The sequence below is a fragment of the Lissotriton vulgaris genome, chromosome 11 (assembly GCF_964263255.1).
Source record: "Lissotriton vulgaris chromosome 11, aLisVul1.2, whole genome shotgun sequence".
Lineage (NCBI taxonomy): Eukaryota > Metazoa > Chordata > Amphibia > Caudata > Salamandridae > Lissotriton > Lissotriton vulgaris.
In genome coordinates, this window is record NC_141699.1 from 1,003,039,117 (window position 1) to 1,003,051,444 (window position 12,328).

The window sequence follows — 12,328 nt, forward strand, 5'->3', positions numbered from 1 at the left end:
CAAACACTAAGCTGGTCACACTCTTAAGCAAATTGGCCCAACCACTTTCCCCAAACCCTCCCATGATTGTGGGGGTAACCTCTGGGTTCATAGACTGTTCGTTCTTGTTGCACACACCAGTCCACACCTCGCCGCCATCCCGACAGGGTGGGGGGAGTAGGCGACATCCATCTAGCAGCAATGTCACGTTTGGCAACCAGGAGGGCCGTACCCAAGAACGACTGATCAACTCTTGTGCATTCAGATCCCTAAAAGACACCAAGCAGTATCAACGAATGGGAGGGGAAAATCCCAACCCAGGACATCTGATAGATTGTGGATCACTGTGGACCAGTAATTCGTAATAACTGAGAAGGACCATACCATGTGGTAAAATCTGCTTTAACTATTCTGCATTGAGGCAGGAAGGATCAGGACGGAGGTCCGCCAGGTGCATGAGGTTCAGGGAGAAATAGGTGTAGTAAAGATGATATGTCAAGAACAGCTGCAATTGAGTGGAGAAAGTGAGCTCCCTAAGGGCCATAAGTGCGTCCCTCCAGTCTTCAATGGGACACAGCTAGCATTCCCACTGGGTTTGGAGATGATGCAGTGTACCAGCTGTGTTGATTATCAAGGTACGATAAATCTCGAAGAGGCCGCCATGGCCTAGGTCGCTCATACCAAGTTTGGCTTCAAGGGGACTAAATTCCAGAAGGTATCGGTTCCAGGAAATAAGTGTGGGGAGCATGTAGGAGTTCAATATGTTTATAAAATTGGGTGTGTGAAAGCGTCTTGATGGCTTGGAGAACTTTTAAAGAATGTATGCACGTCCCAGACAAAACATCGACCAACTGGGTAATACCAATAAAGTCCCAGTTCTTAAAACCCTAAAGCGTGGCCACCTCCTGCAGTCTAGAACCATGCCAGAGACATGTTTGTTGTGTGAGCTTGGCATCCCATTGTACATGTTTTAAGTACTGCTCTCCAAGGCAGGAAAACCATTCTTGTCACCTAAGGCATGGAGGTAGGAACTGGGGAGCCATAGCGCATGGCTTGTAAGCGAGGGAAGCCCAACAAAGACCGCTCCAATCAAAAAGAAAGATCGGACCATCCCACATTAAACTAATCATGAATGACAAGGAGGTGAGAAGTCAAATAATAAAAGGAAAGGTTGGTCATTTCCAGGCCACCATTGTAGACCCCTCGTTGGCAATGTAAAATGCAAGAAGAGGTGGAGACCCATCCCATAGAAACGCTGTGATTGTACCCTCTAGGGGTCGGACCACGTTCACGGCAAGTGAAGTGGTAAATTCTGATAAAAAGTACAGATATAGTGGTAGAATCATCATCTTGTATAAAGCTATACATCCTATGACATTTAAAGGGAGGGATTGCCACCCAATAATGTAAGATTTGGCCTTTCCAACCTGAATATCTGAAACTGAGCTGACGAGGAGGAATATTCGACTGCTAATCAAAGCAGTCTCTAGATGAGGCTTGGGGAACCAGTATGGATTTGGAGTGATTAATTTTGAGACCTGAGGTGGACTCAAAGCATCTCAGGAGATGATGGTGACGAGAACAACTTGTGGCAAGGTCTGCAAGGTGTAGAAGGGCGTCTGCAAACAGAGCTATGCGATCTTCCAGTCCAACACCCAACTTCCATCCCTCCAACTGGGCATCTGTACAGATGAGCTGAGCTAAAGGCTCAATTGCGAGCATAAAGAGGAGAGGGGGCAACCCTGTCTTGTCCCTCACCCTATGGGGAAAGTTGTAGAGAGGACTCCCTTAATCTGGACTCGAGCAGTGGAGCTGGAGTAAAGAGCTTGAACCATACCACAAAATCGAGGTCCGATGCCAACTTGAATCAACACTAGTTAAAGGCAACCCCAGTCCACCGTATTGAAGGCCTTTTCAAAACCAATAAAAAGTAAAGCTAGATAATGTGCCAGTTGATGACTGTGAGCCAGGACCACGTGGAGCAGTTGGAGGCAATGCCTTGTGCCTTGGGTCCACAAGAAAGGACTTGCCTGAGACAGGCAGCCTGCATGGTGGCAAATTTTCAATCTCTCCATTGAGGAGGGATATTGGACGATAGTGCAATGATGTAGAGGGTGGTTGTGTTTTAGGGATCTCTACTATAGTGGTTGAGTCCAGTTCCGGAGGAAAGGCGCCAGACACCTCCTTATAAAGGGACAGAAGGTGGGGAATTAGAGTCTTGCATATTGTAGTATAATATCCCGTGGGGAAGCCTTCTGATCCGGGAGTTCTCCACTGAGCCATTTCAGGCAGCACTTAAGTAACCTTCTCAGCTGTAAAGGGTCCGTCTAGCATGCAGGTTTCAGTGAGGGATATGCGAGTATACAAGTTTTCGTAATAGCAAGCGAATGAACGAACGAGGGCTTGTGCAATCTCAGAGAGCGTGTGACATGGGGGATTACATAGTTCAATTTCAGGTATGATTCTGTTCAGCAGTTGATGAAAGGCTAATCAATGCAACAGTTTACGATTTTTGTCCCCATCCATAAATCCTGACTTTTGTGGCCCACCAAAGGTGTTTGGAGGCTTCGACTGAATGATGACATATTTCTTCATGAAGGAGACTCAGTTGTCGGGAGATACTCTCCTGGGGATCTGACGTGAGGTGCTGTTCCAAGCGAAGAGTGAGTACTTCCAGTTGAGTAATATTTGAGAAGTGAGCACGCTCTTCTACTCTAATAAGTCCCTTAGCAAAGCACTGAATGGCCACTTTGCTAGCAGCGCAGAAGGTGCCTACCTTAGCGATCGCACCCTCCTTGCTGCGGAAGTAAGACTGGAATTCAGCACTAGGAGTTTGAACGAAAGCCCTATCCTGGAGATAGCAGGCATTAGGACGCCACATAGGGCGATGGCCGGACTTGGGGGTTCCGAGAGAGAGGAATTATCTGAAATCCCACGAGGAAGAATTTGTATTTGTGAAATAACTCTGCAATCTGAAGCGGGTAAAAAGACAAGGTCTATCCGCAAGTGTTTATGACAGGCCTCTGAGGTGGGAGTTAATTGACAATGTCTCAGGTGCCATGCCCTTCAGGCACCACAGGGGCCAAGAAAGGTAATCCAGTCTGCAAGGAAACGCACCATGGCACGCCTAGGGTTGGTAGGGGGCACAGTGGTATCAAGCTCTGTGTTGGGCACTGCATTAAAGTCGCCTTTAATCAATGTGAGACCCGGTGGAAGGCTCAAGTGGAGCTTGGAGAGATCTCTGAAGCAAACGCCAAGGGATGCAGGCGGTGCATAGTCACTCACTAAGCTAATAGCCTGGCCCTCCAGTGTCCCTGTCAGGGCGAGGAAGCATCCCTGAGGGTTGCATGTTTCGTGGGAAACAGAAAAGAGGAAGGAACATCACAGTAGGATAACAACTGCACGAAACTCAAGGATATACCCTGTGTGGAAAACCCTATCACAGCCCTTACGTGTCAGGAAGGGGCAACGATCTCCCATAGCGTGGGTTTCTTGAAGTAAGAGTAGCCGAGGGAAATGTCGGTGCGCAAAAGTGAGAACCGTGGTATGTTTCACACAGTCTAGAAGACCGTTAAAATTCAAAGAACTTACTCGGAAGGTCATTGCTATTGGGGATGGGTGTGATAGTGTGAAATGGGAATTATATGAAAAGGGTCTATTGTGGCACAGCTGCAGAGTAGGAAGTATGGTGACAAAGCATTACAAGAAGTCATGACTGAAAAGGCGCTGTTGTATCTATTGCGTAGGTGTGTGTCAAAGCCTAAGAAAGAAAACAAAGAATAAACACACATACAATACATATTGAAGAACTGAAACAGTCAACGAGTGACCGTTCCCCATACTATTAATACCAACTGCCATCAGTCATTATCTTGAGTCTGATGTAAAGTACGGTATCATGCAAAATAAGATGCCATGAAAGAAGGTAACTGTGAAAGTACTTAAATCAGGATGAAGACCTCCGGTTAATCTACCAAAATAAATCATACAATCCAGATTGTCAGGAAAATAATAGATATACAGTTAAACCAACAGAATATGTGACCTTCCCAACTATACAATAGCATATGGGCAAGTCTCCTTTTTGGCAGATAAGACGAATGCATACATACACTGCATGAATCTGGATTCGGCCATATGGTCTCCGGTTTAAATCCAGCAGGATTCTCAGCCTTTCATTCTTCTGGGTTCAATAGTAAGAGTGCTACTGTGTTTGGTAACAAACACTATCAGAGTGATGTAGTAAAAAGCCAAAATGTCCCCTGGGGTGAATAGGAATTTTACAAAGACACCCGCTATGTTACACTAGTGAAGATTTAATGAGATGGTATGGTTTGAGAAGAAATTGCTCTCTGATGCGGTCTGTACAACATATTTTATCATTTATGGAAGTGCTTTCTAAATTTTGGCAAAGGTCCATAACTCTGAGACCCTATTCACACAATTTATAAAAAGAACTCATGATACACGTCTTTGGTAGAACAGAGTATTATTCTTATGAATTAGGACTGAATACGTGACCAGGGAAACAGCATTTTACCCATTGAAAATGACACCAAAATAAAAGACATGATGTCGAGATCTCTGAGAAAGGCAACCCAGATGCCCCAAGATTAAATTAAATATTCAGCTGAATGCACATATGCTTTGCTGCAGATCCCTTTAAAAACACTACAGAATACTTCGGAGTTGAATCAAGACATGAAACCTATGCATGCTGCTGTGTGCATGGGGAAAGAGTGCCAGGGGTGTGAATTTCACCGAAATTTTTTATATATATATATATATATATATATATATATATATATATATATATATATATATATATATATATATATATACATATACATATACATATACATATACATATACACACACATATATATGGTTAAAGTATTTATATAGCAGACTTCACATCAAACTTAAGAAAAAGTGACATTTCTCACCTGTGCAGCATACTGTGCAGCTAAGTCTTTTTCAAGGCTTGAATCGCAGTTACAGTTTTGCTGTCTCACTCGATCCAGCTTTTGCTCTAACTCCTTCTGCTCCTCTTGCAATTCTTCCATTTTGTGTGCATGCTCTGCCTGCAACGTGTCAAGCTCATGCTCTAAATTCTGTTGCTCTGTTGTCAGTTCTTTAGTAATTTTGCGACTGCTCAGCATGTCAACTTCCTGTTAAGAAAATGTTCAATTACTACAGCCCTGAACAATCTATGATAATATACTAAGTAATAATAGATTAAGAAATGTACAATTTTACAAATAAAAATTAATAAAACAAAACTATCACGGACAGTTGAAAAAGTATTTTAATATGTGTGGTCTATATTCTCACGTTAATTCTTCTCACTGGTGCTCCTGCCTCCAGGGTCTCTGAGTTACCAATCCAGCCATGAGGTCCCAAGAAAACTGGAAGTTGGGAGACAAGGAGCTATACTAAAATAAATTACTTATCCTAAACCCTATTACCTCCAGTACATATCTCTTGCATACTGCCAAATAGTGGAGACAACCAAAAACCATCTGAAGAGGTTTCTGCAATCTAAGACAGTAGATTAAGCAGACAACATGCAGTTTCCCACAACTCTGAACAAGGTTGACCTATTTATATCATTAAGTAAGAGCATTACTGAGAATGCCTCCCATGAACATAAACTTCTGGGCATGCATATTGTAAACATCATGAATTGACAACTTTAATAACCTACAAAATGAGCATTTCTAAAAACCAATAGTTCTCGCCGTTCAATGGCGTTATCTAAACTTCTAGCTATGCAAATACCTTTTTGACAATGATGTTCCACATCGAAATAAACATTTTTTTAAAAAACTTGTTAGCGTATTTAGAACAGCATCAACAAAAAAAACAGTACAACAATATATATGCCAAAGCTTTTTTTTTTTTTTTTTTTTTTAATCAAGCAGACAGCAAATTGTAGCCGCCTGGTGCTCCAAAAAAAGAAGGAAAAAAAAATGGTAGTGGCATGTTTTAACAAAATTTCAGTGTGGTAGCATTACATATTGTAGAGAGCACTAAAATACATACACTCCCAAGACGTGCTGAAAGAAAAAGGAAAAAAAAAGTGGTTCGCTCAATGGTAGCTGTGGAAAGACAACTCATCCAATCAACAGTATGGTAAAGAAGCTGTGTCCTAGGGTAGGGGCAAACACAGCAAGAAAGAAGGAAAGCCACCGAATAGGAAGTAAGCCAATCAGATTACAAAGGAAGCAACCAAGGAAAAGCAATGGGTTGATTCAAACCCCATTGTAACTGTTAGTATTGTCTTGAACAGCTCTTGGACTACATATAGCTTAAAGTTCTATGCAGGCGAAGATTACAATTTTGTGACACAAAATCATAAATACTTATCATCCGATTTTACACCTTTACTGGACAGTAGACCAAAAATAAACCAACAACAGCACCGACCCTAGTGTTTAGACAAACCAGTCCATATTTTAAATCCACAATTTTAAGTTTCGTGTGCCAGTTCCAAAAGTGCCCTCTTTCCAAGGGCACCACCCTTACAGCAGGGTAAATTAAGATTGTTCCCAAATTTGGCACAGCACCACTTGTACAGCAGGTCCAATCAAAAAATATCAATTAAACCAACCAGTTACAGCGTTGGCGGGTTTTTCGAATAGCCGGAGGTTTGGCGTTTGGGCAGATACGACCCACACATGAGGTGAATGATCACTGGGGAGAAATAATTGGATTTGGACTAGCACATCCTTCACTTTACGGAAATCAATATGGAAGACCGACTCTTGAGGATGTCATAAAATACTCAAGTTTGCTTAAACCTAGTGGATAAAACCGATACCTAGCTACTTTGATCTAGGATTTTCATCATATGAACCGCACCTAACAATTGAAAAGAATAATTAGTCTAATGACAAGGGGATACCGACACCTAGTAGGATATAAGAACACCCTGAAGAAGTTCTGTTGTACAGAACGAAACGCGTCGGCTGGCTGTGGTACATAAACTTAAAAGAAAATTAAATAGCATTTAAATATACACCAAGATTCAGCGTCTCAATAAGGACTTTAATTAATATTTTTTTGATTGGGCTTGCTGTATAAGTGGTGCTGTGCCAAATTTGGGAACATACTTATCATCCGACCCTGGAGCAAGGGTCACAATAATGAGATCTATGACGCATCAAATTAACGCTTTTTGGAACATGTATGATATTAGCTAGGTGACAACAGTGAAGGAGACCATGAAAGTGGAGCACAACGCTATATCATTTTTGTTAAACCAGTCTCTCTACCTATGAAGGAAAAGGTAATGCCTACAAAGAAATCACTGTACGAAGTGGATAACCAATTGAAAACTAGCCAACTGTGGTGCGATATCAATAGGCAATATTTTCTATCCAGCTGGAAGGCACCCTGGCCAAATTCCATCTAAGCTTATTTTGAAATGTGTGTTAAAAATCCAAATTACCTAGGCTCCTAAGAAAACATACAATTCAACAGTGTCGAGAAAGAAATGAAATATGCGGATCATAGTGTGATGTAACAGGAAGAGTCTTCTTAGTTGAAAAAACAGCTAACAACGCAGTCAAAGTCAACAATGGATTGAGAACCAGCTGCCACTGGTGATGAAGAAGCATTGCCAACTGGAACAAGCATTTACAATGCAATAGGTCTCACAATAACAAGATTTTGAGGGGGGGCGTGGCTTGGACGCCGATCGGGATGGCGGCGTGAGCTCGCAGCTCCGCGCGGAATCCCGCTAATTCTCCTGTTATCTGCACCCTGGGCGACACGAAGTCGACGCTCCTGCCCTCTGAAGTGTAAGGGGACAGCCGGGCACGATCGGAGAGTCGTTGGGGGACTGCTGGCCCCGGGGAGATCGAGTTGAGGCGACGGCCGAGATGTTGCCGAGAGTGAGAAGAAAATGGCGGCGGGGAGGTCGGGCGGCCCCGGACTTCAGCTTTGGGCAGAGTTGTCGCCGACTGGCAGGAGGTCCTGCAGCCGATAGATCGGGGCACTAGGACCAACGGTGCCGGATCCAGGGATCAGGGGACAGTGACTTGCCCCCCCCAGGCCTTGGGGACCCTCGCTGGCCGCCATGTATATATCTATCCTTCCCCCCTCAGGCATCCGAGGGAGCCGGCCGGACAGTGCTCGCCAAGCTGGTTATTGATCCTGAGGGCATCGACGGCGGCATTTGACCCTGCTCGGTGCCGGGGAGTTGGCACTGAACTACGAGTGCTGAAGCCGGACGGGCTCTTGGGCCTGTGACGCAGTACCCTGAAATGGCGGCGGCCGGAGGGCTGGTGGCCGAGGAGCGCGCTGAGGGGGACCCGGCGACATCGACTCGGATGGGCGAGATTCCCTCGCCGGAGTTGGACCAGGAGCAGCGGCTGAACCGACGTTTGGACGCCATACTCGATGCGATCACCTCGACTAAGGAGGCGCTGCACCAAGACATTGCCCAAGTGGCCACGGGACTGGGGCTATTGCGAGCGGACCACGCGAAGCTGGCGGATAGGGTCAAGGACCATGATCAGCTGTTATTGGACCTGAAGCCGTCGGTGGTGACCGCCGAACACAAGATCACGGACATATTGGCCCGGTTGGACTCGCTGGAACGACGGGCGGAGGATGCCGAAGGCCGCAATAGGCGAAACAACGTGCAGGTCGTAGGCCTGCCGGAACGGATTGAGGGGGAGGATGCGGTGGCCTACATGGAGACCTGGTTCCGCACAGTGGTGGCGCCGGAGGGGCTTACTCCTTTCTTTACTCTGGAGCGAGCCCACCGGGTGCCTGCTCGCCCGCCAGGGCTTGGCCGCCCCCCCCCGACCGATGGTGGTGCGGCTCCTCCACTATAAGGACCGGGATCTCCTCATCCAGCGGGCTAGGATGTCGGGCCCGTATGAGGTGGAAAACAGTAAGGTCACGATTTTCCCGGACTACACCCAGATGGTCCAGAAGAACAGGGCATCGTTCTTAGCGGTGAAGAAAGAGCTCCGGGAGGAAGGTATCCAATATTCCTTGCTCTACCCGGCCAAGCTGCGGATCATACTGGATGGCACTACGCACTTTTTTCAAACTCCGGACGAAGTTTGGCAGTGGCTGGAGTCGTATAGAGCGGGGACGGACAGGTCGCATAAAAGCAGGCGAGATCAGCCAAAGCCACCCCGGATCCGACAATCGCAGCGCATCAGGTCCCGCAACAGGCGCCAGCGGGAGAAACGGGAGGCTCAAATGGCGGCGGAGAAGAGGGATGCGCTCGCAGCGACGGCGGCCATCACGGGGTCGCAGCAGAACAGTGAACTGGCAGAAACGGACTCGGGCGGGGAAGGCAGCAGAACAGGAGAAGACCTCTCAGAAGCGGAAAGCTCGAAGGGGCCGGTGGTGACCCCCCAGACGTCTGATGGAATATTTTGCGGCTGAGACTGTATTGGGACTTGATCGAGACTTAATGGTAGGGTGGTATCCTGTTGGTGATGAGCGGGTTGCCGGGAAAGGGGGCTACGCGCTTAGTAGGGGATGAAGGCGCGGGGCGCGGGCTCCGCTAGCTGGGGTCGGCGGTAACTCACCCCCCTCGGGCCCTTAAGGCCTACTGTGGTGGAGACCACAGGATAGGAGAGTGGGAAGTTGGTTCAAGGTTTGGATGGGGGCTGACATTGGGTTCGTGTGCTCTGTCCTGGGGAGTGGGGTTTGGGGAGTTTTTTTGTTCAGGGTGTGTTCGGGGGGGGGGGCAACTGCTTTGGAGGGGTTGTGAACCTTTGTTATTTGAATCGGACTGTTCGATGTTGGTATGGGGACATTACCTAATTTGAAATGCCTGACGTGGAATGTCCGGGGGCTGCGCACTATGGTTAAACGCCACAAAGTACACGCATACCTGGTGCGTAGGGGGGTTCAGATCGCTATGCTACAGGAAACTCATCTGACCAAAAAAGAGTGCGCTGCATTGCAAAAAAGATGGCGGGCCAGGTGTTCGGCACCACTTACTCAGCGTATGCCAGGGGGGTGTTGATCTGGGTGAGGGCGGGGATACCATTCCAGGTGCTGAATCAAGTGGTGGACCCTGATGGTCGGTTCGTGGAGGTGGAGGGGAGGCTGTATGGAAGGGACGTGGTTCTCTGCTGTGTGTATGCGCCGAACACTGATCAGGCTCGATACTTTGATGGCCTCTCTGGGTCCTTGGCCTCTTTCCTGGCGAGCCCGATAGTGTTAGGGGGGACTCTGGATAGGTCCCATCCCCCTCTGGTAGACTCCCCGGTGCGCAGGTTGGCCATGCACAGGAAGGATTGGCAGGACAGGTGGGGGTTGCTGGATGTTTGGCGGGAGCAGCACAGAGACACCAGGGATTATTCCTTTTACTCGGCCCTCCACGATCTGCATGTCAGGATAGATTCGGTGCTCTGCGGTGGGTCCCTAGCCCCATTGATTTCCCATACGGAGTACCTGGCTAGGACCATCTCGGATCATAACCCCCTATTGGTACACATTCAGTGGCAGCGGGAGCGCTCCGCGATACCAACATGGCGGCTCCGGCCGGAGACGCTGGAGGATTCAGTATTCAGTGATGCGGTCCAGCAAGGCATTGACAGCTATTTTGGCGAGAATGAGGGCACGACCACGAGTAGATCCACTGAATGGGATGCAATGAAAGTGGTGGTGAGAGGGGTGTGTTTGGGTAGGTTTTCGAATGCTCGTACGACTGTGTTGCATGCACTCATGAAAGCGGAAGAGACTTTGAGGGACTTGGAGCGCCGCAGGCCGGCCAGGCCGGACTTACAGACCCAGTTATTGGAAGCGAAGGAAGTGGTCGCCACCGAGACAGAACGTTTGAGGTGTTACGACTACAGGCAGTACGTCGTCAGAGCGCATGCAGAAAGGGACAAGGTGGGCACCCTCTTGGCCAGACTTGCTAACCCGGAACTTAGGGGCAGCCTGGTCCTTAGCATTAGTGATGCCCGTGGGGAGATGGTGTACTCCCAGGCAGCGGTGTTGGAGTGTTTCCGGTGTACTATCAGGAATTATACCAGAGTCAGCTGGGAGTGGAGGTCCAGGAAATAGCAGAGTACTTAGGGGAGAGGCAGCTTCCGGTCCTAGGCGAAGAGGACGCGAAGGAGCTGGGCGGCCCGATCACGCTCACTGAAATACGGGTGGCCATTAAACATATGGCTCGTAATAAAACGCCCGGGGTGGACGGATTGCCGATTGAATTTTATCAACAGTATGTCGATAGCCTGGCTCCCAGGCTTCTGGTGGTGTACACGGAAGCTTATGAGGCAGGGGGACTGCCTGGGTCCATGCGAGAGGCCTTGATTGTACCGCTCCTAAAGCCTGGCAGGGACGCAACGGATGTAAGGTCCTATCGCCCGCTGTCCATGCTGACGGTCGATTACAAGATCCTGAGCCGAATCCTGGCTACCAGACTGGCCCCACACATGACGGGCCTGGTGCACAGGGATCAGGCTGGGTTTATACCCACGAGGAGCACGGCGCTGAATATTCGCCGCCTGGTGGGAATAATGGACGCCATTTTGGATGGGGAAGGGGCTCCAGCGGTTCTGTCCGTGGACATCGAGAAGGCCTTTGATAGTTTAGAATGGTCTTTCCTGGATGGAGTGTTAGAGAGGTTTGGCATGGGAGAGGGGTTCCGCCGGTGGACGAGGGTCTTGTATGCCTCGGCGACAGCGAGGGTGCGCTTGGGCGGTCTGGTGTCTGCGGCATACCCGGTGGGTAGGGGCACGCGACAGGGGTGCTCCCTATCCCCCCTATTGTTTGCTCTGGCGATGGAGCCTTTGGCGGTCCATGTGAGGTCGGGTGACAGGTACGCGGGGATAGTCAGTGGCGGGCAGCAGCATTATATATCGTTGTATGCGGATGACCTGCTACTGTACCTCAACGACACGGCGCGGGCCCTGGAAGGAGCGATGGACCTGCTATCGGAGTTTGGCCGGCTGTCGGGCCTTAGGGTCAACTGGGCGAAGACCTGTGTGTTTCCACTGAGAGCGGAGTCGCCCAACCCTGGTCGCGATTTGGGGGTGGTCTGGGAGCCATCTTGCTTCACCTATCTGGGAGTCCGCATCTATCACGCGACTGCGGACCTATTGGAGGGCAACATTGGTCGATGTGTCCGAGCACTGAGGGGCAGCATGTCCTTCTGGTCGACCCTCCCGCTGACGGTTCTGGGTAGGATCGCTCTTTTAAAAATGGTGGCGCTCCCCCGCTTCCTGTACTACTTCCGGACGTTGCCTATCTGGATTCCTCAAGGGATCTTCAGAGACCTGAGGACAATGATTATTGGGTTCCTATGGGGGCATGGCCGCCGTAGAGTGGCGCTGAGCACGCTACTTCGCCCCAAGATAGAAGG

The 12,328-nt window shown here is 48.6% G+C and overlaps 1 protein-coding gene across 1 annotated transcript in view; it reads right to left on the reverse strand.

The window, feature by feature from the left end:
• The window catches only part of SKIL (SKI like proto-oncogene), a 191,236-nt gene that overhangs the window by 42,892 nt on the left and 136,016 nt on the right, over positions 1 to 12,328 (reverse strand). Inside the window, exon 6 of the mRNA XM_086944293.1 lies at positions 4,926 to 5,150. Coding sequence (XP_086800419.1) covers positions 4,926 to 5,150 — 225 coding nt within the window. The remainder of the gene's footprint in view (positions 1 to 4,925; positions 5,151 to 12,328) is intronic.